The 27,720-nt window shown below is 52.0% G+C and overlaps 8 protein-coding genes across 8 annotated transcripts; 6 read left to right on the plus strand and 2 right to left on the minus strand.

Annotated features, from left to right (window-relative positions):
- Positions 1 to 446: 446 nt before the first annotated feature.
- STEHIDRAFT_137191 (uncharacterized protein) lies at positions 447 to 3,170 on the plus strand (the record flags this gene model as incomplete). Its single annotated transcript, XM_007300167.1, has 2 exons — positions 447 to 1,022; positions 2,084 to 3,170. The coding sequence occupies 2 exons, from the start codon at positions 447 to 449 to the stop codon at positions 2,819 to 2,821; spliced, it is 1,314 nt and encodes a 437-aa protein (XP_007300229.1). The 3' UTR covers positions 2,822 to 3,170.
- Positions 3,171 to 5,161: 1,991 nt separating this feature from the next.
- Positions 5,162 to 7,844, plus strand: STEHIDRAFT_108065 (uncharacterized protein; the record flags this gene model as incomplete). Its single annotated transcript, XM_007300168.1, has 2 exons — positions 5,162 to 5,314; positions 5,541 to 7,844. 2 exons carry the CDS (start codon positions 5,162 to 5,164, stop codon positions 7,842 to 7,844), a joined length of 2,457 nt encoding a protein of 818 aa, XP_007300230.1.
- A 3,481-nt stretch (positions 7,845 to 11,325) lies between these two features.
- Positions 11,326 to 14,602, plus strand: STEHIDRAFT_118560 (uncharacterized protein). The gene is made up of 4 exons (XM_007300169.1): positions 11,326 to 12,308; positions 12,363 to 13,334; positions 13,393 to 13,539; positions 13,610 to 14,602. The coding sequence occupies exons 1-4, from the start codon at positions 11,334 to 11,336 to the stop codon at positions 14,096 to 14,098; spliced, it is 2,583 nt and encodes an 860-aa protein (XP_007300231.1). The 5' UTR covers positions 11,326 to 11,333; the 3' UTR covers positions 14,099 to 14,602.
- A 317-nt stretch (positions 14,603 to 14,919) lies between these two features.
- STEHIDRAFT_73452 (uncharacterized protein) lies at positions 14,920 to 16,414 on the plus strand. Its single transcript, XM_007299417.1, has 7 exons — positions 14,920 to 15,240; positions 15,380 to 15,597; positions 15,696 to 15,704; positions 15,776 to 15,871; positions 15,933 to 15,942; positions 16,001 to 16,036; positions 16,108 to 16,414. The coding sequence occupies exons 1-7, from the start codon at positions 15,153 to 15,155 to the stop codon at positions 16,359 to 16,361; spliced, it is 711 nt and encodes a 236-aa protein (XP_007299479.1). The 5' UTR covers positions 14,920 to 15,152; the 3' UTR covers positions 16,362 to 16,414.
- A 223-nt stretch (positions 16,415 to 16,637) lies between these two features.
- On the minus strand, positions 16,638 to 17,677 carry STEHIDRAFT_48347 (alpha/beta-hydrolase; the record flags this gene model as incomplete). The annotated part of the gene is made up of 3 exons (XM_007299182.1): positions 16,638 to 17,311; positions 17,370 to 17,483; positions 17,545 to 17,677. Coding segments are annotated over 3 exons (921 nt in total), but the record flags the coding sequence as incomplete, so codon positions are not given.
- Positions 17,678 to 21,688: 4,011 nt separating this feature from the next.
- Positions 21,689 to 22,373, plus strand: STEHIDRAFT_49951 (cytochrome P450; the record flags this gene model as incomplete). Its single annotated transcript, XM_007299322.1, has 2 exons — positions 21,689 to 22,127; positions 22,192 to 22,373. 2 exons carry the CDS (start codon positions 21,689 to 21,691, stop codon positions 22,371 to 22,373), a joined length of 621 nt encoding a protein of 206 aa, XP_007299384.1.
- A 37-nt stretch (positions 22,374 to 22,410) lies between these two features.
- Positions 22,411 to 24,870, minus strand: STEHIDRAFT_128390 (acyl-CoA dehydrogenase NM domain-like protein; the record flags this gene model as incomplete). Its single annotated transcript, XM_007300170.1, has 8 exons — positions 22,411 to 22,453; positions 22,919 to 23,363; positions 23,416 to 23,470; positions 23,533 to 24,049; positions 24,108 to 24,254; positions 24,317 to 24,436; positions 24,497 to 24,695; positions 24,750 to 24,870. 8 exons carry the CDS (start codon positions 24,868 to 24,870, stop codon positions 22,411 to 22,413), a joined length of 1,647 nt encoding a protein of 548 aa, XP_007300232.1.
- A 1,893-nt stretch (positions 24,871 to 26,763) lies between these two features.
- STEHIDRAFT_118562 (uncharacterized protein) lies at positions 26,764 to 27,689 on the plus strand. Its single transcript, XM_007300171.1, has 2 exons — positions 26,764 to 27,254; positions 27,434 to 27,689. Exons 1-2 carry the CDS (start codon positions 27,140 to 27,142, stop codon positions 27,580 to 27,582), a joined length of 264 nt encoding a protein of 87 aa, XP_007300233.1. The 5' UTR covers positions 26,764 to 27,139; the 3' UTR covers positions 27,583 to 27,689.
- The last annotated feature ends 31 nt before the right edge of the window (positions 27,690 to 27,720 follow it).

A 27,720-nucleotide genomic window follows, 5' to 3' on the forward strand; every position in this document is an offset into this window, starting at 1 on the left:
CCGCCTTCGCTTTAGATGTCGAGGAAATGCCCACTGTCTACACGGTGACGATGGAAATCGACGGTGCCACGAGCTGTTCCTGTGGCGACTTTACACATCGTGGTGGCGCCTGCAAGCACATACGCGCGGCGTTTAAACGTCTGGACGCGTTGCGCTCGCAAGGAAAGAACTTACCGCAGATCCCAATTCCGACCAGCATAGACGCTGCACGCATTCTTGAGGCAACGCGGGTAGCTCGTAGTGTCGAGAAGGCTGTGGCTACAGCTGGCTGTCAGGTTGGACCGGTTATGCGTGCAGTGCAGGTTGTTGAGGACGTTCTTCGCGCTGAAGAGGGTATATATGAGGAGGGAGCCAATGCGGACTCTGAGGAGGACGACGGGCTCGACGATGATCAGGCATCAGATGACGAAAAAGAGGCAGATCGAGCATCACAGCTTACCAGTGAGATGGACATCTCCGAGTACTCCAGCATCGTCGATGAGGTTCACGGTCTCGAGGGGAGTGATATGAGTGACGACGAAGGAGGAGAGAAGCAACAGCAAGGCCGCCTGGGAAGCGAACAAGGTCAGGTCATCGAGCGTGGGAGGGATCAGAAGGCGATGACGGGAGCAGGCGCCGATTCGGGCGCTGCATTCGAGCTGGTGGCAGGGGACGCCAAAGCAGCCGTAAACGCGCAAGCACTCCTGCGAGCGTTTCACGAGCTGGAGAGTCTGGGACCTCGTTTGTCCTCGCTCTCGGAGCAGCTTCAGTACGCCCACCTCACCAAGGACACCACTGAAGATCATAGCCGAGCAGAGAAAGCTTTGACAGCAGTCGAAGCTTTAGCCTTTCAGCTCAAGCGTCTGGTAGCCGGAGGTCGAGATGTACAACAGCCCGACGTCCCACCTAGTTTGTCAGTGGCACGACCTTCTACGCCACCCAGGAAGAGAGCCAAGCGCACGGTGGACTCCGCGGACTTGTCGCAGTCACAGAGAGGCCAGGGTTGGGACGCTAATAGAGGCATTCTCGCAGCAGATACAGAGGTTAAGCAGAAGCGCAAGCAATCGCACGGCATCTTCTAGTTACACGGGAAACGGCATGTATAGAGAGCATTTTTATTTACTTATGTTGAATATCACGACGGGGACTTGGACGGATTTTGCGTCCAAGTCGACGCGCGGCGGAGTTGCGGCCACGTGTGCCACGCCGAGCCGCGTTCGTGGTCCGTTCCCAGAAAGGAAGGTAGCTGGGGCGGCTTCTTCTCCCGTCCTTCGCGGCATTGATGTCCGTGAAAGTTTTTTAATATGTATATACGTATTACGCTGTAGTACTATGATTTAAGCTTGAGGCTTGTGTAGAGAACTTAGCTACTCGCGAGTCTTTTTAGATAGCATTTCTGCGCATTATTCCCTTTCTATGAACATCCAGCCGACCGAGGTACTGGGCCACACGCCGGTCGAGCCGCAAATTCAACGCAAATCAAACTTCCTCATGGTTGAATTCACAAAATCTTACGACACATATGTATATATCTAGCAGTATTAATGATTCTTTCGTACTTATTGTCCTCACTTTGAGCTTGCGATTTGATACAGGCTCTCGCAAACTTGGTTTGACTCTGTGCGCCACTCACGACTTGGCGCAAACTTCGCGTCTCGTCCTGCTGACCGGCTCTGCGGCGCCATCAGCGAAGCCTGTTGCCTTTGCCTCGAGGTCGCCCTTCCTCTGGGCGAATCCCTACGTCACTCTTTGTTCACGCTGCCTAGCCAATGACACCTCTCTCTTTGCATCCGCCTCCAGAACCCCTGCCTCTCTCGTCGTCGTCGTCGCCCTCGTCGACCCAACGTCGACCCCAACTCCTGCGCGTTTGCTTCCGCCCTCTCCGCGACTCCCGCTTTCCCCTGCCGTTTTGGTCCGCGACGGCTCCTTGTCTCTTTCGGCGCCTCCTTCCGTGGTGTTCGTGTCGTAGTCTTTTCCTCTCAGAGGTGGGCACCGTAGGTCGAGATTCGGCGTTGGGAGCCATGCGCAAAGCCACGCGCGGAGGCGGGAAACAAACGAACGAGTCGCGCTATGTGGCGCAGGCGGACATTTTCATCCTTACTAGGAAGAGTCGACGGCTGGGCCTGAGACATCGAATGCGACGGTTGGACCTTCGACTTCGACTACGACGTCTGAACCCTCGACTTCGAACGAGACATGTGCGCCTTCCACCTCGACTGCAAACCATGAATCTTCGACTTCAACTGCCACCACTGAACCCGCGACTTCGACGTCCACAAACACAACCACAGACCCACCATCATCTGCACCCTCCACCTCGACACTTACACCGACATCGACATCGACAACATCAGGCCGTGTCGGAATATTTCCCGCATGGTATTGGGCTGAACTAGAGGAATGGAGGAAAGAGGAGCCCGAACGGCGTCATAATCATTCCACTTCCAATCCCCAGGCGGGACCCTCGCGTACGCACTCACAGTCCCACTCACAGTCGCATCCGCATCCAGAGTCGCGCCCGCATTCGCCTAGGCAATTACAGTGGGAACATGAGACCCCCGAAAGTATGGCGCCACGACGACGACGACCGCGGCCGCCGCGATCGCCATCGCCACCTCCACATGAATCTGCTCGTGTCCTTGACCGTGAAGCCCCTCCGCATTTCCAGTTTCGTGAACAGGCGAGGGCGGCGACGATGGGAAGTTCGAACACGAACGCTCCGGGAGAGGATCTGGCTGGTGGTGTCTCTGTGGGGATTCAAGACAACGACAACAAAGGCGAGGGTGGCGGCGGAGGAGGAGGCGAAGGGAGTCGGCAGACCGTTTCGAGGTGGCGGCTTTGAGGGCTCTTTCGAGATGAATCCTGGTCAATGCAATGCGTGTTCGTGTGGCCACACATGTCATGCTGGTCTCGGTTCGTATCTTGGCTCGGGACGTTTCATACGGGATAAAGCCTGATAAAGCTCTCGGCGCTCGGCTCTTGGGTTCTCGACGACGGACGACGGACAACGCGACAGCTGGCGACGAGTTTCATCCGCGACAGAGACCGATTTCGGATCAGGCTAGGTTGAGCTGGGAAGGGCGGCAAGGGACTCATTGTGACTGAGCTGGGAAGTTCAGCGTTTCAGCGTTTCAGCCTGCGGGTATGAATATGAAGGAAGAAGTCGTGACTCTACTGGGAATCGTCGTCACGGAATGGTATGAATGGAATGGAGACGCTTTACGGTTCCGGGCTTTGGATACCTATCCAATCGTCTGTTTGCTGCATAAACGTTCATCGTTCGACTTTCATCGTTCATCGTTTGAGTAGTACCCGTACTCATGAAGGTGACATTCCTATCCTTGGTCGTGGCTTTTTGTTTGGGAGACGCGTTTATTTAGACGTGTACGCGCGCGTACGGGTCTCGGTTCGCGTAGTACGCGTACACGGGTACTTCGCGACGCGTCGCGTCCCATGCTGTCCGTTACCGGTCAGCGCTTGACTCTCATTTGGGCGGCTCTGTCGCAGGAATGATTTGATGAGTCCTGCCAGCGTGGACATGGACAGGCTCGGAGCACCGAGATCGATGTGGCATCGCCTCGGTGTTTCTGTACTCGTACTGTTGCACGCTCGCTACAGTTGAATGATGCAGAACGGTCCAAAGCACGACAGCTAACGAGTCGCCACATCGATGTCCTCTCGAGTCTTACTAGAGGTTAGAACCGACATCTCTCCGCCTCGTGCTTCGGCCAAGGGAGATGCTCCGGTTCGAGGTCAAAATGGATTCAAAGCGCGTCTCCGTACTGTCTCCGCACTGTGTAATTGCCGCCGCCCGCCCGTCCGGTTGGCTGTGCTGTGCTGGCTTTCGAATCATGATTCGTGGCAACAGCATCGATATCTCCGGTTTACGCGAGCGTTTACGGGATTTATAATTGGCGTAATAAAGGCGGTATGACACAGATCATGGGAAGAAGGTTAACATCCTCGGACCGAGGTACAAATACCGGTCTACAATTGTCAGTCAAAGGAGCAATGGGCTTGCCCTCTCGTCCTTGCCAAAAGCCTGCGGAATCGAATTCAGAGTCAGCCTTTCTCGAATGTCAGGCCACAGGTACACCACCTCGCCTAGGACCATTGAGGTAAAGTTCATTCGCATCGTGTTCACGATCGGTCCTTTCATTTTTTCCAAGTCCGAGTCGTCCCTGCTCCGCTCACACGACTCCCGAATCGAGCCACCACGCGAAACCGCATATGGACTTCTCTGTGCGCATGCTTTGCGCCCCTCCGACACACGATTTGTCGTCGGGAGTCGAGGGCAGGCTAGGGCAGGTGATGCTTTGCGATGAGGTCCATCCTGACGTGTTATCGGCTCCTGAGCCATCTTCCCATCGGGGTTAGCAAAGTAGTCTCTTTCCCAACGAATCATGATGGCGTTGCACGATGATGGTGCTCTTTGTTCATAACGTGAAGATGTCGTCAACATCGGGGTAGGACGTATCTCAAGACCCAATCGCGATAGGGATTTAATTATATTTAGAGGGAATGAATAACGCTTATTCAGGGGCGCTTATGCTGACCATCGCAGATTCTGGCGCCTCCCACCGGTGATGTGGCAAAGGCAGGCAGGTGTGGCCCGACGCTGTGCCCGACATCGACCGAGTCCGCGTCGTGTAGATGAACGACAGAACTTTCGCCTGAGCAAGTTGAACGACGTCGGAATTTATGCAAGTACAAGGATGTGTTTCAGCTCTGCGTGCCTCGTTTATTCGACCGCAGCCGGGACACAGAAGGGGACAAGTGAGGAATTTTGCCGGCGCCAGATCCGGGAAAAGATGGGGGCGGGGACGGGACGTGTGCCGAAGATGGGAACCGCTCTTTTTTCTGGGTGTTTTTGTGTGCGCCAGGAACGGGCGACGGAAGCAAGCGGTCGGCCGTGGCACCGGGCTCGAAGCACGAAATTCGCGAAACACGTCCCGGAAATGGACATGCTGACTAATCAAGCAAGTCATGCCGCGCCAGTCAACTGTCCTCCCGACGCGCCTTCCCACTCTCAGCCTTCTGCCCTCATCCGCGCCCTCTCGCCCCCCAGTCATCCGCGACGACGTCGGTCATCCACGCCCCCGACCAGAAATCGACTTCTTTTGCTGCTAGGAATATTTGCATGGCCACACCGTCGTCTTCGGCGACCACCCCTTCGCCTCCGATGGCCTACTTACAGGCTCAGAACGCGCCCCAGGGCGCGATGCACTCCCTGTCGACTGTGAACATCGCCAATAATTCTAGTTCTCATAGTCAAGAGGATGAGGCGAGGAGACTGGCCGTACAGAAAGTCCTCGCCAGAGCTCATATGTCCGAGGTAGGTCTGAACTATAGGAGGCGTCCAGAGGTATAATCCGATTATTCGGGGTGAGACGCGTCGCGACGTGTTAGAACTCCCACGGTCCGCTCACAACACCGGGTTATAGCTCTGGACGTCTCTATTTTCTTTTTTGTTGTCTGTTCCTGGCCACTAATCACTCGGTTCTTTTTCCTGTCTCGGTGCACGTTCGCGGTGGTATGGTATGCCTTCGACGCGCATGCAGCTTACGCGTGGTTTACGCGCGCGACTCGCGTATGCAAGCTTCAAGGCCACACACAACGTTATTTCAGTATCGCTTCCTGAGCTCGAGTCTCTTCAACTGGGCGAAGCAGCAGCTTATAATCACGCATTCGGCAATCATGCTAACAGCAGCAACTATGCCTACGGAGGACGTTACCATCCTACCGCTACTTCTACCCGCACAAACTACTACGACAACCCAGCCACACAAGGAAATAGCGCCATGATACCTGCCTCGGCGTCTCATTCCTCTCTCACACCACTCGGCGCCACAGGATCTACCGCCACCGCTACTCCGTCCCATCGACGCGGGTCCATGGCTCCGCCTACCGCTATTCCTACCGCTCGTGGCTCTTTCGGTCAGTCTTCTTCGACATCCGGAGGGACTAGCGGGCACCAGAGTCTTTACGCTTCTATTCTCACTCTCCCCCCTGCGAAGCGAGCGCGTACTATACATAATCCTGAAGACCCTCCCGTTCCGGCTCCGAAGAAGATGAACAACGGTGGCGGTGGCGGTCCCGGGACGCCCACTCATCACGGTTCTCAATCTTCTACCTCTAGACATCATCGCCGTAGGGGTTCTGAGCAGGCCACTTCTGGCGCTCCTCTTACGCGTACCGGCTCTGGCTCCGGAGCGTTCTCCAGTGTAGCGGAACGTACTCGAGGCGCTCAATCATCACGTACCAAGCCAGCATCTTCTTCCAACAAGACACCGTCATCTTCGAAGCGCAAGAAAACGTCTTCGTCGTCCACCCACAAAGAATCGTCTTCTCGCAAGTCCAAGGGCAAGGACCGCGAACGCGACCCCCATCACTCCCACTCACGCAAGCGTCAGCGAGCGGAGTACGAGATGGATCTCGGAGGCGACGTTGACACATACGACCCCATGGATCTCGATATGAAGGCCGCCGCTACGCTCACGCATCTCCTACGCAACTCTCGCTCGTCTTTCCAGTCCCAGTCCTCCGTAGGCGCCCCTTCCACCGTAGCCAGTGGAGCGGGAGCACTGTCTCCGCGGTCGAGCATATCAGCCGGCTCTGACGTCGGCTCGAGCATCTCGCAGCACTTCGCGCAGAGCTCGACGAGAACGACCAGTCATCCGAACCCGACGGCCGCTAACGCAGCGGTAGATCCGTCGTCGTCGTCGTTTACTTCTCAGGCTTCGGCCGCGGCTCTCATGCCAGCTACCTCATCCACGAGGCTTCGGACACCTCCGATGGGTAACCAAACCCAAGGGCATACCCAAGCCCATGCCCATGATCATCAGGGCAGCCTTACCCCCAAGGCTTCATCCTCGGTCTCTGTTTCTGCCTCTGCGTCTGCCGCCCACGTTGGCGGCGGAGGTGGAGGCGCAGATGGGAGTGGTGGGACGGATGGGAGAGCACCGTCGTTCCCGCCGGACCAGGTCGACCAGGAGGCCCTTAACCTACTTACCTTTTTCCATACGTCTCCGTCGCCTGCGAGACCAAATACGACGCGGAACAGGGAAACGCAGGATGCGGCGGCGTTTAGGGCGTTCACGCGTTCGATCAGCGGAGGGTCGGGGTCTGGGTCAGAGCTGAGGGCGAAGGGGAGGGTGTTGTTCCCCGAGACGGGCTCCGGTCTGGGTGCGGGTTCGGCGGCGAATATCGGCGAGATCATCGGCGCGAACACTGGTACGAGCAGCGGTGGAGGGACTGGAGGATTGGCGCAGAGGATGTTGGTCAGAGATAATTCGGGTAGTGCTGCGACTTTGGTCGGAGAGAGTATCGGTGGGACGCCAGGGAGGAGTCGTCTGGGGAGTGCGACGATGATCGCGGATGAGACCACTTCGCCCACGAGGGGAGAAGACGGCAGTGAAGGTAAAGTCACGCCCACCCAACTTCTTTACAAGGCGCACTTGAATGCGAAGACTGGTTCGGAGAATGAGAAGTCGCAGTCGCAGCAGGAAGAATCTGCCGTCGCAGCTGTTCTACAAGCGACGCAGCTTCTGCCTCCCCCGCCTTCGCCGTCTCGTGCGTCGCTCGCAGTAGCCCCCCCTTCGCCCTCTCCTTCCGCCGTCGACGTCACCTCTCAGCCTCAAGCCTCTCAAGCGCCTGGAACGCCACCGAAACAGACCGTGGGCGGTATGGGATCCGCGTTTGCTGGAGGCGGGTTCGGGTCGTTCAATATGCACGACTTCATCAATGTGTCACCGAGTCCGGGGTTTGTGGCTAGTTCGAGGTTTGCGCGAACGGGGAGAGAAGGGAGTGTGGGGACTTTGTCGGGGTTGAGGGCGGATGTGGGGAGGAAGTTGTTTGAGGGGTGAAGTGGAGGAGGGCGGTTGGTTGAAGGTGGGATGTAGTATTTGCCATGGTACGCGAGAAGCGCATTGGCTTCGGTCGCTCTTGTCGTCGAATCGCGCTCATAAGAATAGCCAGACTTGCAGATGGTCTGGCGGGCGCTGGTGGCAAGTCGGGATGGGGACGCCACGGAGACAAGGGGGTATCTGTTGCCGCGTAGTGGGGAAATGGGTTTGGCCATTTCTGGTGGGTGAAATGGAGGAAAGCTTCGGGGAGAGGCAGAGTATTTATTGGACTTCAGCGAAGACAGAAGACGGACGCGCACGAAAGCTCATCATCGCAAGTTTTCGCTCTATAGTCTTATCGTTCACGTCGTCGTCGAAGGTCTCAACAACCATTGTAACATCATTCACATCCACGCATAGTCTCCGTGTATCCAATCAACGTCGTCGTCGTCTCGCCCTTGAACTCCTCTATACACGACGCGCGGTCAGCTGGGTCGGATTCTACGCCTAGGACCTGGGAATTACCTGCAGGGTGTTCGTGGGTCTGGGCGGTGTATCCTATCTAGTCACCGGAGGGTTGATGGCGGCATATTTTCTTCATCGATCGATGTATCAATGTCGTTTCCTTTTTCTTTTTAACAATTTTTGCTCCTATTTTTCCCGGTTGCGTTTCCGTTTTGATCTCATTTGCTTGGTTAGTCCCTTCCTTTATTCGGTTACACCACAATTACTGCTCGCTAATCTCTTCCTTTCTCTGCTTTATTTTCGTTTAGGTTGATTCTCTTTCACTTTTCATCACTGGACTAGTGCACGACTGGATGTCTATCCCGTCGTAGCGCTAGTCTATTTTATACATATAATCCACGAGCTTCACATCAAACAGCATACGTCTCGGTTCGCTCGTTCCTCATTTGCTTCGTCACCTTTGTTCTTTCACTTCTCAAACACCCATTTCATGTCCCTTTCTATTCATCTCATTTGTCTCATTCGTCAATGTATATCTAACCTAGGCCGTCCCTTCTTTTCTCCCATTCCCGTCACCTTCACTTGACTTATTCACATCTCGAGTGTTTGTACGTTCTGAGCAATCGTGCTCGTAACCCATATAGATCTCTATCACGCCGTATCCCGTTCGTGCTTGTTTTTTGTCTTTACCCTTCGTATCCTTTTTTTTTTTTTTCATTTTCTGCCTTTATCCCCGCATCTTCGGGTTCGATCTCTACCCTTTATTGTCTCCCCTTCTTGATTATGACTCGCTTCTTCGGTTCGGTTCGGTTCGAAATTTGACGGTTCTCGTTCGCTTGGTTTTTGGTTTTGGTTTTCAGTTGCGGCATGTGGGTGATAATTTGTCGAGGATCGCATTCGTGCGTCGAGCGTTAGGCTCGACTGTGCGGTACGTGAGACGTAGTGAGTATTTTCACCGAGCATCAGGCTGGGTAGGATTTACTGTAGTGTCTGCTGAATCTAATGAGAAGTTGGTTTATCTCTTTTTTTTGTGCGGTGCGTACTACTCTACTCAACCTGCTTTCAGACGAACTTGTCGTAGGAAGGAAGGAAGGAAGGTATATACGCGAGAACGGTTTGGATAGAGTATCTGGTGAAGGATGAACGAGTGTAGGGTATATGAAATAGCAGGACCAAGTTGGACGTAGTTACAGCTTCCAAAGTAAGTTCGAACGATGAACCTTCTCTGGTAGGCTGAGCCACTCGGAGTTTCGGAATGACTCGGATTGGCGGAGGCAAAGCGTAAGGTACGGGGATGGGGACTAAGGATGAACATACGTAGTGTCCGTGTTACGGTTCGTTGGTGGACTTCTTCCTGGATGTCGACGGCCTATCTCTGCGAGGAACCGACACAAAGGGTGGATCAATTCACAATGAAGTTGATATGTGTCGTAATACTAATTATGGTGGTTCGAGTGCTGAGATGAGAGGGAGTCCGGTTGAATAAGGGAGCGGGCTTTCCTAGTTGTGAGTGTTGGCAGGGTGGGCGTCTACGGGTTATGCGATAAGCGAGTACGACCATCATGATGCTACCGCCGGGGCCGTGACGAACGTTCGTAGAGTTCAGCCGTTAATCGCACAGGTGAGGATCTGAAGCCTTCAGTACTTAATTCGAGAAAGAGGGTGGTCTGAGTTTTTCCGTTTGCCTTACACCACTGCCGTTCAAACTAGGCCATAGTAAATGAAAGGAAGTCAGACACGACCGAGACACACATAACCGGCAACAGCCGGTTAACACGAAATTCGAACTTTCAAGTTAGCATGCATCGTTGGACGGTAAGGGCAATATTATATTCTGGACGTGTGGGTCGACGATGAGTGGCTCAACATTCATAGACCCTACTTATTTAGATCCCACAAGGACCTAAGACATTGTGATGGTGGGCCGGACACTCGTCGTCGACGAGAGCGTCGAGAGGTTCGAGCATATGAATGTGGCGGTGGCACCTTCACACTGCGTCTGGCTGAGCACAATATGCAAGCTCTGCAACGTGCATGGTCATTCAAGATTGAAATCAGAAGAGGATACATCAAGGCAAGGCTGCCAATGACAAACCATCGTACGGTTTATGCCTGTGATTATAGCCTTCCCAAGGCGAAGTCTTTGGACTGATATGTCGCGGTCGGGTTTCAAGGAGGATGAACTTAGGCTAGGGTGAACGCAAGGTGCTGCAGACCTCCCGCAGACCTCCATCGAGTCCTAGTTTGGCGATATGTTGGTGTTTCAGAAAGAGCCGCCACGGTGAGGAACGGAGACGACGAGAATGAGCTTGAGATTATCGGTAGAGTCTGAGGTAAGATTGGTATGAACAAGGAACTTCCAAGATGCTACAAGTCCTAAGCGTAAGTTTGAATTGACCTGGCCATCGAATGGCCCATGAACCCTTCCCTATAGTCCAGGTACAGATAGGATGCTTATATGAGCTTGATCGACAAAGAATAAGGAGTACTGTAGTACGGAATGACGCACCGAGGACTTCCCAAGAACCCTGAGACTTTCCCCACGTACTTATCGTCAGCAGGTATCATGAGTCATGATGTCCACAGGCTGCCATGGGTAATCATGCGCTGACGCGCTCGGAATAACCAGAGTCACTTCGAGAATAAGGTGTTCTGATCTGGCAGGGACGCTCTGAATGGATCGTCAAGCAAAACTTTACTACACACGCCATTGGTGCCAATAGCTGACCTGGAGCGTGGTCGTGAAATATGTCCTATAGGGTTATAACCTAATCTTCTCCTTGCCATTGGCGCACGGGACGAGATGCATGACCGGTTGAGCCGTGGTTTGGTGGAAGATACGGCTGAGTCGAGCGAAAAGAAGCGCTGGACACGCTTGGGCCCGAGGGCCCCGAGAATTCCCATTTCGCGGAAATGCTCGGGATCGACGTCTTTCTTTCTTTCCCCCATCATCCTCCACGACCTTTCTCTTCGCCGGTTGCAGGAGCGCACGAATTCGTCTTGGAGGACCACTCTAGACCCTCCTATTCGGGAAATTTCGACTCCATGGCGTACCATAATAATCCCCACGTCCCACCGCCCCCAGTTGTCTTAGGCCCTACTCAGCGTCCGAGACCCTCCTTTGCCGTTCCGACGACGAGCGCACGAGCCAGCACCAGTTATCTCGGACCAACGGCCAACTCAAACCAGAATAATATTCCCATACATCCCCCGACGCCAGCGCCGTTCAAAGCACCCGCACACAGACATGCCCACCACCTCCACTCCATCCCTCCCCGCGAGAAATCAGCCCGGACGCTTATCATCGATTATCAACTCTGGACACATGCACGCACTCGCTTCGCTCAGGCTCGCTCTGAGCTTGGCATGACGGACCGCACGGGCGGTCAATTGTCACCGAACTACGCGCACCGCGAACGGCCAGAGAATTGGGACGAGGACGAGGAGGTACCGAGCGATGGGGAGAACACAGCGCCTTTGTTTGCGAGGGAGGGAGGGCCAGGACACACGCACGATGAGGATGACGACTTGAGGTTTGCGAGGCAGGACTTGGACCTGGCGAGGAGGTTGAGGCTGAGGGCGGAAGCGGTCGAGAAGGTCGTATCGGGAATGCTGGAGCAGCCGCCGATGGACCATGCGTTCCCGGAGGATGAGCCTGTTGTCCCTGCGCCGACTTCGCCTAGACAGAGATCGGGTAGTGTCAACGGTGCTGCGCCACCGACGGGGATAGGTACAGGCAAGCACCCGCACATGCTGCCGAACGGGGTGAGGTTGAGGCTGGCACTGGCGACGGTGCTGAACGACCTGTTTGCGAGGCAAATGCCGGCGATGCGGCATGTCAGGCCGGAGCTCTCGAGGAGTGGCTCAACGTCGGCTACGGATAGCTCGCAGCCCTCGCCCGTATTGTCGACCGACAGGCTCTACAGCCAGAATCCATTCGCGACATCTGGTCTTCCGTACGCTCTCTACCCACTCTCTGTCGTATCCAGTGCATCTGCATCTCACCCTTCTGCGTATCCAGTGCGTATTTCCCCTCTTACGCCAAGATCTATCTAACCTCCTCCGCTCCCACAGAACACCCCCTATTCGTATTCACCCCAACCCGCCCAACAAATCCAATACACTATGTACCCGCCACCCCAACCTAACCCCCGTGCCCGCGACATGTTCCTCTCCGGCGCAGATCCCACCACCGCCAACTCCCCACCATCCCTCCGCTGTCCGCGTCATCTTCACAACGGTTGCGAAATCTGCGTTGAAGCCAAGACCAAGATTAACACCCGTATCCGCGGTGGCACGACAACCAACAACTCACAGGGTAGGAACCCAAGCGGAAACACACTTGGCGCAACAGGCGTCACCGGCTTCAAGGATGGGAGTGGCGTTGGTTCAGGATTGGCTAGGCCGGGTCTTGGAGGGAGTGTGATGCGGAGACAGGTTGGTGGAGAACAGGATGCAGAGCCTAGGGATGGAGATCGGGGTATGGGTACGACGGGCAAGGGCAATACGAGACTTTCAGAGCTCATACCCAGGTTTATTCGTCTCTCTGCCCTCGTCTCGCTCGAGCTCGGACGTGAAGCGGGGCTCGCACCCGAGATGGAGGACGAAGTCGAAAGTGCCCGACCACCCTCTTCGCAGAGCTCATCGAACGCTTCTTCGCGGGCTGTCAACCGTCCTTATGCACGCGCCCTCAAGCCTACGAACGAATGGTACATGCTCCTCGCTGGTCTTCTCACCCGTGCCGTCCTCGAAGGATACCTCACCGCTCACTGGCGGGGTCTTTCTCCCGTGCAAGTCCTCCTCGGCGTTGGTCTCGGACTCGCACCGGACGGAGTGAGCGCGAGCTCGTTGATGCCGCCTGATCCGTTCGCAGAGTTTGATCCGGATGATCTACCGGATCTGGGTGAGGCGATCAGGATACTGTTCCCGGCGTTGAGGGCGCAGAGTGAGATGGTGGCGAGCGGGGTGGCGAGCGGGGCTGTTTGTCCGAGGAGGGATGATGGTGAGGCGGTTTATGAGAGGGAGATGATGGCTAGACTAGCCAGGGTACGTGCTCGTTCTTCTCTACCTCGTGCTCTTAGATGCTCATGCTACGATGTTTTAGTTCTTTGACGTACCATCAAGCACACCAGACCTTTCGACACATATGGAGGATCTGGCCTGGCAGTTCCCAGCTGAACCCGTCGAGCGGGCTGCTCTCCGATTCTGCGAAGCCATCGCCAAATGGCGAGGAAAACCAGAGATTGAAAACGTACGTCTCATCATACATCTTGCCCTCTCTCCCCACATTTCCTGACCTCTCTTGCTTTCTTACGCCACAGTACAAAAAGCATCCACCAGGCTTCTGGCGTACCCCCGCCTCCACCCCCGCAGACACGACTGGCACCTCCTCCTCCTATCCACCCACACCCGCGCCACCCACACCACAGAGTCCACAAATGAATCGCAGGAGGGCGAATTCGGGCGCTACGGTAGGGTCGCTTAGAGCTCCGATCGAGAAGTACTTCATGATGCCGGGGCAGTCGTCGGGTATTGGGAGGAAGCGGGGAAGAGAGGGCGAGAGGGAGTTCAGGGTGAGTGTGACTAGTCCGGTGGCAACGACGGGGATGGGCGGTGGTGGGGGCCTTAGGTCTCCTCAGATGGGGAATGGACAGGGACAGGGTGGACAGAGTGGGAGTGGGATGGGAGGTATGATTGGGAATGGAAACGGGAATGGGTATATGGGTATGGGTATGGGTGGTGGTGTCGGTGGCAGTACGGATGATTGGAGGGCGGAGAAGAGGGTGCATCTTTCTTCGAGCACGTCGTAGGTACCCCGTTCGTCAGTTGTCGTTCGTTGTCTTTCAAGTTTCACTCTAGGGCTTCTTTTGTGGGACTTTCTGAGTATGATGATTTATGTTTCGTGTTTCCGATGTGTTTTGTCGGTGCGTCCGTCTGTTGGTGTTCAGCGAGAGAGAGAGAGATTGTGGCACGCACGCAGTTTTGATGGGCCTTGTACGATTTTCCGAGCGTCGAGTGTTTCTTTTCTTTTTCGTGATCCTTACTCTTAGTCTTATTCCCTCATTACCTCTTCTTCCAAGTTCTCTCTTTCCCTACCCGGCTCTTTCCACTATCCACAGCTCCTAATCCGTCCCTCCGTTCGTCCATGCACTTGCACCCGCGCTCATGGTTTGTCGCCATATATTGTTACTCTTTCTTTGATACCGATACCTAGCCTCGTTCGTCATCCCGCTACCAGTACTGCTCTCAACGAAGCTCCCCATGCCACTCATCCAATTGTATCTCTTGTTTTATCTGTCGATATTTTTTGCAAATATAGCCTTAGATTCAGACTCTGGTCTCGCTTTACCGAGTGCGGCTACATTGCTTTCTCTGATGGGTTGTGTGGTCTACTTACGCTCATGATCTTGAATGGGGATCGGCAGGGATCGGCGCTAAACTGTGCTCTCGTTCTCGCCACTGCCAGGTCTACAGTACGGTTACAGACTTGTTTAGCATGCGTAGAAACATGCTCCCCTTGCGTTCCGAAACGGCCACATACCTTTCCTTACGCTCTTCACCATGCACGTCCGTCATGGCGCGGAAACGCCGAACCGCCAAACGCATGACTGACAGCGTTGGGCCGTTGGCTTCCACAACGGATCTGACTCACTTCTCACCACCCAAGGGCCCTCAACCCTATCGTACACTGCATCCTCAAAACTTGGGTACTCTTTCTGAGTCGACAGGCGCACTTCTTCTACGCACTTGAGCTTGATCGATTGACCTCTCACGCCGCAGACCTCTGCAAATTGCTTCCTCATCGATTCTTCTTCAAAAGCTCTGCTCCAAAAAAGAAAATATCTTCGACTTGCAGAAAGTGCTATGGCTATTACGGTTGAGACTGGAGCTGTCGCGGTGTATTGTGCTTCGTCCATCGGAAAACAAAAGGCCTATACCAACGCCGCTACCTGTCAGTCGACCTCTCCTCTACATCCCTCCATCCCTCTACATCGAATATCCTTTACCCGCCACATCCAAACATGATCTGTATCTCGTACGGATGGCTAACGCAATACCGCATGTAACACTACTTTCACTTTCGAATACAGCCCTCGGCCACGCACTAGGATCCTCAAGCCGTCCACTCGTCTACGGAGGCGGGTCCAAAGGAATCATGGGCGTCGTTTCTGGAGCGGTGTTAGAGAAGGGAGGTCAGGTTTTGGGGGTCGTTCCTGCGGCTATGGTCAAAGCGGGTGGTGAGGGGGATAAAGGCGAGGAGGAGTCGGGAGCTGTGCATGTGGTGTTGAATGAGGAGGGAAGGGAGATGGTGTGTTTACTTTTTTCACTCTTGTTCTTTTGTTAGTTTGTGGTTGGAGAGTGGAGGCTGATTGAGTCGATGCGTTGTTTTGCGGAATGGGTGAAAAGGTCGAGACGGTGAGTAGTCCTTGTCGAACGCCCGACTAAGAGATCGGGAGGACTGAGTGCTGTGTGTTGCGTGGGTATAGATTGTCGTTCAATCTATGCATGAGAGGAAGGTCGAGATGGCGAAGAGGGCGGTAGGTTTTATGGGTCTACCGGGAGGTTTTGGGACGTTCGAGGAGGTATGCTGATCTGACATGCTTTTCATTGTTCATTGGCGATTTAACTAAATTTGCTTCATAGATCATGGAGGGTGAGTTCGCCTGTGGCGTTACATGACGCACAAGCTTACCTTCCTCCATTCCGTGCAGTCATCACATGGACACAACTAGGGATCCATAACAAACGTGCGTTCTTCTCTCGCCCGTCACCCCGCACAAACAATCTAACTCCGCCTACTTCCCTATCTCCCAAACAGCCGTCATCCTAATCAACGTCCTCAACTTCTACGAACCCCTCCGCCAACTCATCCGTCGCGCCGTCTCCGAAGGCTTCATCCAACCCCACAACGAACAACTCGCCATCTTCGTCGACGGGCCATCCGACGAATCCGAGCACGGGACGTTCGACTGGGGGAAAGCTGCGTTAGACGCACTGGATGGATGGAAGAGGGATAGGAAGGGGATGTTTGAGTGGCGGGAGGGAAGTATTGGCGGGTTGGAGTCTTCGTAGACTTACGGTCTAACACAATGGAGACGTTTGCCATTGTGTTTGGGAACGAAGCCAGATGCTCATAAATTCTGCCGCGCCTGCTCTGCGACTAAGTTATGTGCATCCTGAGGTCAACAACTAGACCTTGATCGGCGACACGAATCTACTATAACACGCTCAATCGCTCGATTACATAAATAGAGCGACTTCAGACAGTGTCGACACCTGTTGTTACGGGCCACTACGTTATATCTAGTCGTAAGCAACGCCAGTCTCGAACAGCATGGAAATATGTGTTCATTCATTGAAAGTGCCCTGCGGCACCTTACCCACAACAACATTTCGTTCTATGGGATTGGAGATCTTCGCTAACCAAGTCAGGAGAAACTTGTACGTAGAGGACTGTTTGCCTTCCCCAGCCGCAAAGTCCATTAGCAGATTCATGTGCACCCCGTTTGTCTCGACAATAGTCAATACTCTCGGATGTTTTCTTCCCAGTCTGTCTCCCAATGCTACCATATGGTCCTTCAAGAGCTCTACTTCTCCGATTGTGATAAGGAGATGTCCCACTACATCTCCAAGTCCTTCCCACCAGGCTTGCGGAGCAGTCGAAGGGTCGAAATTGGGCTGAAATATGGAACTGATGTGCGGGTGCGCAAGGCGGGCGAGAAAGTTATTGAAAGAGACAGTCACGATATCTCTGCTATTGTCGAGTGTAGAGGGGATATCCTGGCCGAACAATACCCAGGGCGACATAAGAAATGCGCCGCCAATGGGACTGTGTACGGTCCACGGGGGAATATCGGGCATAGGGTGGATAATGTGGGCGAAGAGCTGGAGTATAAGGGCAGCGCCAGCGGAGTCGCCTCCTAGGACTATGTGGTTCGCCCGTGTTCCATGATCGACAAGGTGCTTCATGGCAGAAACGAGTTGACGAAGTTGAATTGGGAACGTTGATTGAGGAGCTAAGGCTGAATCCACAGACGAGGAATCAGATTGAGTCTACACGGACGTCGAGACATAGCATACCGTACGCGAGGAGTGCAACGTCAAATCCGTCTTTATGATCCTTGAAGTCGTCGTAAATTGCCTTGAGGAGGTTTAGATGCTGCTCTTCATTAGCTGGAAGTACAAATCCCCCCCCTATCCATAGTATTGTCAGTTATGCCTGTAGAATGGTCACAATGAGAGATCTAGAGTATACCATGACACCACAAGAGGACACGGTCATGTTTGCGATTGCCAAGCCACAGCAACTTCGCCCCTCTCTCGATGTCATCCACTATGTGTGGTAACTTATTGCGCGTAGTCCACTTATCGTAAACATCCTTCGTAGCAGAGCCGGAGAGCCAGAGGACTTGGCGTATGCTCCACTCTCTACTCGTCAGAAAGTGAATTACCGAATCGACCAGTCTCCGTTTCCAGGTTCTTCCTCGATTTCGTGTCTTGAATACACCAACAAGTATGGCAAGAGCTGAACATAGTGACCAGTCAGATATATAAATGGAAGAATGTCTGAACACTCTCACGAAGCAACGCCAGAGCTAGTACGACCTGCAGACGCTCCAAGATAGTTGGTCGTTGCATTACCTGCCAAGAAACAAAATGACGGAAAACCGGCGAATATGTCCTCAGTCAATAGCTACCCACTAGTCGAAAGTGAGGAGGACCTGGACAAACCTGAGGATTCGGATATGCGTCGACAGCGGGGCCTAGAGTAGCGTTGGGCTGACGTTCTTGAGCGGCTTCCCAAGTTCTTCTCAAGGTAATGTCGATACTGACTAATGTGGAAGGTTTGCTCGAGGAGTCGATGGAGGACATGATCGATGGGTCTTGTCTAGACGCCCATCTGACAGTTCGCATACTCAAGGTTCTGAGGAATCTGAACGAGAAGGGAGAGACAGTGATTGCCCTGAGGTACGATCTCCTGGTGGATCAGGTCTAAGTTTGCGCACACTCCATCTTATTCCAGGGTACAAAACACTCGTACATCATCCTCCCGATTAACGGCAGAAGATATCAAAGATCTAGGTGAAACTGTCATAGCTGGAATGAGGTCTCAGTTTGCTCCCACACCATCTTCCTTCAACTCATTCCAGGGTACGAAACACCCGTAGACCATCCTCTAAACGGACAGCAGAAGATATCAAAGATCAAGGTGAAACGGTTATGGCTGGCATACATCACACATAGAGACGAATACAGATACATGCAGATCGGACTTGCGCTGTACGCTTCTCACGGAGGACACAGCTAATTCTGCATCTCGTATCAGTCAGGGACCCGGCAGCAGTCCAGAGACTTCAGCACGGGTGCTCGACCTTGCCTTGAGGGTCGAAATTAAACCTGGTATATCAGGGAACCGTCTGCAACCGTACATGATCTGCCTTGGGATACCATACGGGCTATGCGAGTGGTGCAGTTTATGCGGGTATTGTGTGTACAGCCTTGGTAGAGAACCGCTCTGCCGACGGGGATTAGTCCTACCGCGGTGCTTGCGCTGTGTGATGCTCAAAAGGAGCTGGGCCATACACAAACTTTCGAGTGGATGAAGCTTCATAGATAACTAGACCCAATAAGCAACATAATTCAGAGGCATAACGATGCTGCAGATGCGAGGCGTCGTTAACCAGAAAAATCTTGAAGGGTCAATGACCGTAACCCTCGATATCGCTTTCCGCGAGTTTGTCGTGGGGTCTGCCCAAATAAAAACAGTCTCGATCCACGACTTGGCGATCTTCGTGGCGGTCGTGCAGTGCTGCCTCCCAAACAGGGTGTGCTACTATGGCCCGCCTCAAGATTGCTCTATGTACATTGCTATAGTTTAGCATGTGAAGCCATAAGTATTTGAGAGCTGGAAGGAAGGAAGGAAGGAAGCATATTCAGGGTACAAGATGGGCCCATTCGGACCAATACCAGAAGGCTGTACTTGATACTTAGGTTGTATTCGAAGTTAGTGACGCGCCGTCTTGCGCGGAGGCCAGCGACGATGAGAATAAAGAGGACGAGACCTGAAAAAAGGACAGTCACGCACTCGAAATAAGTCTACAATGTCCTAGATGAGAGCAGAGTATGCTTGGATGAACTGGAAAAAAAACGTAGCGAAGCAGGCGTGAAGCATGGAGAAAAGCAAAACGCGTGGTGCGAGTGGCACAGACCTTATGTAACTTATTTGTACTTGTTGAAATGGGATGTCGACGCCATAATCACGGTGCGAAGGACAAGGTAAACCAGCTTCTACATCGCCTCAACCCACTTGATAATCCACACGCACTGCTTGATGTAGAGTTCCCGAATTCATGTTCTCTCCATCGTCCTACGTGATATTTGTAACAGCTTCGCCGACTCATATAGTTGATTCTTTTTGCCTTGATGATCACTTACTAGTGTGGATGCCGTGGCTGATGAACTCTATAAGTACGGTCATGATTTCACGAACTGGGGCTCGAGATGTCGCCGATGACACTGACCATCATTGGGATGTCCCCGCTCGTAGCCCCTTCCCTATATGCAATGCGTGAAACGCTTGTGCTGACGCAGTGCATGATAGTTTGGGTTAGATACTGACCTCCATTTGATGGAAGTGTCTGTGTGGTACGTACTCGTGATGATAGATCGCGGACCATGATAATCACCCATGCAACGCACTATCTTAACTTTCTTTCCGGTGAGAACAGATCTGCATGAAGACACTGAGGACGGAAGTGACCCTTGCGAGTGTGCATACGAAGCCAAGCTTGGGTTGAGGGGTAGATTTCCACGTTTCTCCCGTCGCCTGATTTTGTATCATTCAGATCAAGCTATGATACTATAAGTACTAGCCCAGTGTCTTTGCAGCCTCACGCAAACCCAGAAATGTTCTTCATCTCATCGGGTTATGGCGAAGTGACTGCAGCTATGACGGGTCTAGTATGTACAGAAGTCCTCATCGTCCTCCTGAGCCTAGCTAACTGACCTACTCAGTGCCTATATTTCTTCATATTCTACAAACCACTTCGAGGGGATACATGGTTGTGCGCTGAATTGCTTATGACAGCCATCATCCTTGTTTTTCGTTTCTTATGCGGTGACTCATTATCGGAGTCAATCAAGTTTTCTGCACGAATGTCTGCCTGTCATGTCGGCGCTCTTGTGCTCGCATGCATCTCATATCGCCTATCTCCACTCCATCCTCTGTATATGTTCCCAGGACCGAGGCTCAATAGAGTCACAAGCCTCAGGATCGCGCAGATTGTTGCTTCTGGTAAGAGGTATAGAACAATCCTCGAACTACATCGTCACTACGGGAAATTTGTGCGCACCGGTCAGTGAGCGCTCCTATTTCGGATCTTTGCTAGCAGATGTTTGATACTGCTGACGCATTCGTAGGTCCCAATACACTCTCGATCAATGACTACACAGCAGTACATCCGGTCTATGCGGTGGCATCTGCGTGGAATAAAAGCCAAGCATATGGTCTTGCGCGCCATCCCGGAACTAGTCTCTTCTTTCTTCAAGATCGAGAAGTACACAATTTTCGGAGGCGTCACTACTGGGCTCCTTCCTTCACAACTGAAAAGTATGCTGCGGACCTTGTTCCTCTTTCAGTTTGCCGTTCTCTAACAGAATCCCCACAGGCTTGCTTCTCATGCCCCCATGCTTCATAGGCGCACAAATGATATGCTAGATGTCCTCTGTAAAGGTCGTGAACAGGGAATTATCATCGATGCGTCTACCCTGTTAGAGCGCTGGTCCCATGATGTCACGGTGAGGTCTCTAGTACTATCATGTTCTCTGATTTTCTTACTATCTGTGAAAGGGAGAATTTATGTATGGTCGCGCTTATCATGCAGTAAGTCGATCCTGTCATGGTTTATCGCTTCGAGGTCTTACCTCACATGACGACTCTATATAGAACATGATACGAGACGGAGACCCACTCAATCTCGTCCATCACACATTGTCAACGGCAGAAACGTTTGAAATGTATGTCCTTGTCCGAGTGTTAGGCCTCGTGTGTAGGACTAAGTATTTGATCAGTCTCGGCGAAGTACCATCGTTATTCGATGTCCTTTGGCACCTTCCCAGCACGAACGTTGTACGCGTGATGGATGAAGTAGTTAACGCGGCTCTTAAGCAGCGATACTCTCAGGGCGAAGAAGATGATGACCTAGTTTCGTCCTTGGTCTGTACCCATTATGTGTGCGTTCAGTACATCCTTTTGTTGTTAATTCTTTATTCTCGCCATTCAGATGGTACATGAACCAGGGACCATACCACGTCTAAGAGATTCAGATATGAGACTCGAGGCATTGATAGCTCTTCAGGCAGGTATGTAATGTATTGTTTTATACCATGTAATCCGACTCATGAGATCATGGTTACTAGGAACAAACGGAATATCAACTGCTCTGACGTTCGCTTGCTTCTACCTGGCGTCGTTCCCTATGATCCAAGATCGACTGAGACAGGAACTACTCGCAACATTTTCTGAAGCAGACGGATTTTCTTATATGGACCCAAAGACGCTTGTCGAGCTACCGTACCTCAATGCGGTTGTCGAAGAGTCACTGAGGCTTGGAGCACCTCTTGGGTCATTTCCTCGAATCACCCCGAAAGGCGGTGCGACTCTTACAGGAGTATCTATTCCCGAAGGCACCATAGTTGGTGTACCTGTGTGGGCACAGATGGTGTCAGAGGACAACTTCTATCCCGATCCGACAAGTTTTCGGCCGGAGAGATGGCTCCCTGGAGGACTGGGTCCGGGGTCGCGTTTAAACAAGATTGCTTTAATGACATTTTCTCATGGTGAGTCATCTCGCACGTCGTAGCACCTCTTACTTCTGCTCATTATCTGCTATTTTGTTACAAGGTCCGTATGGATGTTTGGGCAAAACTCTTGCGTACCACGAGATGAGACTCGTCATAGCCAAGATCATACTACACTGCACGTTGAAACTTCCTGAAGACTTTGATAGCTCTTTATTCTTAGAAGGCGTGAGGAACCTAAGGGTCTCTAGCTTTATGTATCCGCTTCGTCTCCAGTTGACTTGATACGAGAAATGCACTTGTTTATCGAACGGTTCTCAAGTCACGACCAAACCTCAACCGCTGTTCGTGCCGACACTAGTGTCCTAAACACGACAGGATGGAGGATACAAATTTGTACTGGCACATTTCTGTGTCTTACCACTGTCGGTTATGTTGCGCACAAGTTGAATTTTAGATACTTCTTTGAATCGAGGCAGTCTGGAGACTTGGGACCTCTTGACTAATTTTAACCAAGAAAATCTAGGCCGTAAAGCGTATAAACGTTGAGAGTGGTGGGATGAGGCTGCATCCAGGACCTCCGGATGAAAAAACCAACACAGAGCACAGCAGGACGTCGGAAATCGTTCCTTTCAGCGTCCAGAGCATAAATGCAATCATTTTAACGGTACATATATATATATATATATATATATATTGAGCACTACTATAAACGAGCTTTGACGCAATCAAGAGGCCCGGCAACCATCGATAGGGGGTGCCGAACACCGTTTTTAAGGCCACCAGTGACTCCCGTAGACGAAGTAAACATGACGAGAGACTCGACATACCCATCCCACCTCTCCTCTGAAACTATTGGAGCCGTTATGTACGCGTCAACTTGCAACCCCGCCAAAAGCTCGTCCAGCCTAGGATACAGGTGGTCCGCGCTCTCGAGTAACATCGTACACTGTCTCCGGCGGGAGATACCTTCATGCTCAACATACCAAGCCGGGTCCAACGCCACGATACTGGCCTCATAAAGCTGCAAAACTGCGTCTTCTATCCCCCGTGCTTTCGCTGCATCATATGCGAGACGATGTCCGATAGCCTCCAGCAGTCCTTGGCATTGAGGCAGTAACGCCGACTCTGTCCTCCTATCGCGAGGCCCCGTAGCATCTTGCAAAAAAGCGCGTAATTCAGCGACTAGCAAGGACTCGTGCCTAGCCAATAATGATGTAGGGTCTGTGGAAGGAGGGACGACGACGCGTTTTAATAGAACGTCAATCGCGAAACCTTCCATCACAACAAGTCAGGCTCAGATCACAGTAACAATAAAGGTCCTTACGGATTGAAATCCCCAGAATATCCCCTTCTGCTGTTGCTGCGCCTCGAAGCTCACTCTAATGAAGCGGGCCATCAGCCTGTATATTTCAGGGCATAAGGGGGTAACAAATAAACCCACATGTAAGACAGAAAGTTGATTGATTTCAAACAAGCCTTGTGCACCGCACCTGTCGCCGAGAGCAAGAGTCATGTCGGATGCGAGCGTTACGGCGGTGACCTTGTAGACAGCAGCCACAAAGTGTCGCGCAATCGAACTGCTAGTTCCGACGAACCAGTCCCGAGAAGCATGTGAGAAGGTGTTGAGAACCATCGTCTGAGAGATCGCGACCAATATTGGCAAATATTGTGTACTGAAGGAAATGATGGTACGAGGAACTTGTCTTGCGGAGTCAACAACGGCCCTGCGTTGGCTATACGTGGCTGCAACAAAAGTCGCAATACGCAGCGCTGACACCCCTAGCGCACCCATCGAAAGGGTACCTACGACGACACGAGAGATGTTATTGAAGAACTCCGTTTTGACATTGGAGGGGAGTAGAGAGTCGCATAGAAGGGAGGACTGGCGTAGATGAACGTGATTGAATGAGGTCAATGCGTGATTTACTGGGTGAGTACCGCCTCTAGGAGAAAGTGACCTATGTGGAGTATACCTGTCAGCACCAAGCGTCGAATAGTACATGGAATTCTATGTACCTGGATGTGATTCCCGGGTACATTACTCTCCCGTCATGAATTGGGACAAGAAATGGCTTGATCCCTCGATCCGACATCCCAACCCGTAGGCGAGCGAAGACGACGGCAGTACAAGGTATCCCGCTCGGAATAGTAGGAGGCATATATCTAAGTTACGAGCATTATGAGCAAAGGCCGTTCATTGAATTGAAAGATCATGCAGAACAAACTTTGCTGCCCGCTCGTTAGGTGTGTGAAGCTCGAACCCACCGGTCTCTAGGGCGGTGGCGGTAGTTTCAAGGTTAATCACGTCCAAACCATGCCCGAGCTCCGTCAGACAGTATTGCCCGCTAACGCCACATTCGAGGGCTCAGCGATCACTAACAACCGCGAAGCATGACTTCACTCACGTTATCTCAAAGCGTAGAAGTTCTTCAATGGTCTTCACCAAATCGGATCTCGCAGAAACAAACATGGCCAAGGTGCCGATGCAAAGGTTAAAGTGAATCGTGAGTAAGGTTGCGACAGATCCATCCATAACGAGAATGGGATCCGTGTGAAATAGCCAATATCGAGGCGATACGTGGAGGATGTCGTCGACGGTGAGTTCTGAATTACAGGTCAACAGTGCTCATAGTCAATGTATAGGATAACAGTGCCCACCATATATCTTGGCAATGGCTCGGGCCCTATCGTACGATAATGCGATACGGGCTTGCCATGAGAGGCTATCGGATCGAAGTTGGAAGAGTGGGCTACGAGCAAGGTCAACTGTGGGATGCATGGCAAGTATTAACTTGAGACTGGCTATCGGTACATCTTGTTTTATAGCCTTGCTCCAAATGAGCAGCTACCTGATCAGAACACTTCATGGCAGCCTTGGTTCCCTCGAAAGATCAGATGGGTCACGACTAGTGTAACGCAGTATTTCACCAGACAATCCGATTCGCAGGAGAATTCCCAGAGCCTATAGAACATTCGCTACGGACTATGCACTGTATCAGTATCAAATTTGATGTGAACAGAATCTGGTCTATGCCGTCAATCATCACTGGGAAGTACGGAGAGTAGACCTATCTGCATCGATAGAGCCTCAACAATATTGGAAGTCCCCTGATAGCTGCTGTAAGATATCAAAGACGCACATCAGATCCTGCCCATGTGCGTGGGCAAGAGACTCATCCCTTTCCGTCGTAACGAGAATAACTCCTTCCAGCAGCCTCTAACTCTCTTTGAATAGACATTACTCGCGCATAGTATCCACGTCCCTTCTGAGTGGGGCACCCAAGCTCCATCAAGAACTTTTGTTCCAAGATGCACCCAAGTTACCTGCAAAGGGTAACATTATGCTTATCACTTATGAAAGCGAAGAAGCTTGCTCGTTGCAGTGAACGATCATCTGCACTTTGGGCTTCATTGGTCCGAACAAATGTGGACGAACAGCCTCGAACAGCACCTGAATGTATCGCATGATACTGACATAGTGTTAGGTGTGTGAGTAACTTTAGAGCTCGCCCTTCGTCGATGACATACCTGCTCTTGCGTACTACGACGTGGCAGCTTATACCTCGTATTCGCTGAGCGCGGAAAGGCCAGAGGATGAGCAAGCCAGCAGATTCCCTCAAAAGCAGTCAATTGCATTGGCGACTTGTTGCAAGACCGGGAAGAATGGATGCGCCTTCATAAAGACAGGATACTCTTCTTGGCATCGAGACTAGCATCGAGAGCGCTCCACAATTTCCGCATCTTGTCATAGAATAGACCACCCGACGATATACAAGTCGCTTGACCACAACTGAATGATGAAATACCGTGACGCACCTTCCTTGAAACCTCTGCGCTGTGAACATTTCGTGTATCTCGAGCAAGATCACTCGGGAGCATTGGCCGCGGAAAGAGGTTCAAGATGTTCGCAGAGGTTTCAAGGAAGAGGGTTCACAATTTAACTTGCAAGACGAACTTGTGCCAGCCAAAAGTTGACTTGCACTAACTTGCGGCTGTACAAGTTAAATTGTCCCCGCTAACTTGCAAGTTTGCAAGCTCGCTTGGCTGACGAACTTGTAAAACTTGCTCACCTCTGCCTGCAAAGACAGGGACGGGAAGAGTTATCTTCCGCTCGTCCTCTTCGCCCTCTTCGATTGATCAAGAGCAGCGTTGATGCGGGCAAAACGAAGACAGACGTCCGAGGAGCGCCCACGAATACAAGCATGTCAAACGCCAAGAGGCACACGTTTGTCTGGCAGCTGAGAAGACAGCCATCGATGCGTGTATCGCGTGTATTGTTCGCGAAAGACGGTGTCAGTGTTCGGTAAGCGAACTGCTAACCACGCATCCTATGCCACCCATCGCCCCACGAATGTCCGTAAGTACGAACACACGTAAAGCTCCCTCGGGAATCGCAAAACCTCTCGTTGCAAAGCAGATTCTCATTCTGATACCCACTCGAGTCATAGATAACAAAAAATGAAGAGGACGATTGGTCCGGTTTCTGTGAGTGTCCAAAATAATAATTAGCACAACGTCAAGCCCGAAGATATGACGAGGACAGAAATCATGAGGGAAAAATAACAGCACGAAGAGGTGGGTTGGAGGGTTCTATCTCGTGACCGATACGAGATAAAAATGAGGGACAAGGATCGTGTATGTATTACGGTCAAAGTAAGGGTGACAAGGAGAGCGAAAGATGAGATGAGGGCGACATGCGGAATAAGGAAAACTAAAATATGTTAGAACGAGATACGGCGAAGGTCAAAGGATGTATGCGTTACGATGAGTAATGAACTCTAAAGGCGAGTGGCACAGAGGGGGAAAGATACGGTGGAAATGACAAATGAGCTGGTGGAGGATGGAGAAGAGCATGAGAAATATATCGCACTGTCGACGGAAAAGGATATATATGAGGGATAAGTAAAAGAGGGGTCAGGAACGGACGTATCAGTACTCTAGACTCTGGCTGTATTAGGGGAGGAGAGGAGAGGTAGACACGACGTGAAGCAGAAACAAAGGGTGGATAGTTGACGGAGTCAAAAATTACGGACGAGTACTCAGACAAAATGAATGTTAATGGAGCGCACCGGACGATGTCTTCTTCAACGTGTACAGTTTTCCACCGCCCCGGTGTGCGTGATGCATGTAGAGTGCGAGGATATTATCGTGGACGTAGAAGAGCTGTAGTAAATGAAAGAATCAGATCAGAAGAACTCACTTGTCAGAGAAGATGGGAGGATCAAAGTGAAGGTGGAGGTGAGTTTTATCGCTTTGACCGTCGAGGTTCAAGCAGAGCTGTCGGCTCACGAGCAATGACAGAGGAAGTAAAGCGAGCTATAGAAAACTAGAGAGAAACGCACCTTGCGTTGTCTCCAAACGCCTGGCAATGGCAACGTATAATATCCTATACTCCGGCGACATGAGTACTTATAGCATCGCTATTCGAGGACCAGACTTCCTCCTTGAGAACCAGCCTCTTGATGTGCGAGGTATGGAGTGGACATATTGAGGAATGTAGGCGGACGCAAGGACGATTGTCTCAGGCTGATATGGCGGAAGAGAACCCGAAGTGTTTTTGATTGAGAGATGAGGATCTTGAGCCAAGCTTATGGCGTCAACGAACACTGGTCGATGTTGAGCGAGAGGA

This window comes from Stereum hirsutum (genome assembly GCF_000264905.1).
Source record: "Stereum hirsutum FP-91666 SS1 unplaced genomic scaffold STEHIscaffold_2, whole genome shotgun sequence".
Classification (NCBI taxonomy): domain Eukaryota; kingdom Fungi; phylum Basidiomycota; class Agaricomycetes; order Russulales; family Stereaceae; genus Stereum; species Stereum hirsutum.

Coding starts and splice junctions, on each gene's coding strand:
- STEHIDRAFT_73452 (XM_007299417.1), top strand. CDS start 15,153: ATGGCTATTACGGTTGAGACTGGAGCTGTCGCGGTGTATTGTGCTTCG. Junction 15,241..15,379: donor CTATACCAACGCCGCTACCT/GTCAGTCGACCT, acceptor TTTCGAATACAG/CCCTCGGCCACGCACTAGGA. Junction 16,037..16,107: donor ACTAGGGATCCATAACAAAC/GTGCGTTCTTCT, acceptor TCTCCCAAACAG/CCGTCATCCTAATCAACGTC.
- STEHIDRAFT_118560 (XM_007300169.1), top strand. CDS start 11,334: ATGGCGTACCATAATAATCCCCACGTCCCACCGCCCCCAGTTGTCTTA. Junction 12,309..12,362: donor CTCACCCTTCTGCGTATCCA/GTGCGTATTTCC, acceptor CCGCTCCCACAG/AACACCCCCTATTCGTATTC. Junction 13,540..13,609: donor GAAAACCAGAGATTGAAAAC/GTACGTCTCATC, acceptor CTTACGCCACAG/TACAAAAAGCATCCACCAGG.
- STEHIDRAFT_118562 (XM_007300171.1), top strand. CDS start 27,140: ATGAATGTTAATGGAGCGCACCGGACGATGTCTTCTTCAACGTGTACA. Junction 27,255..27,433: donor TTATCGTGGACGTAGAAGAG/CTGTAGTAAATG, acceptor AGAGAAACGCAC/CTTGCGTTGTCTCCAAACGC.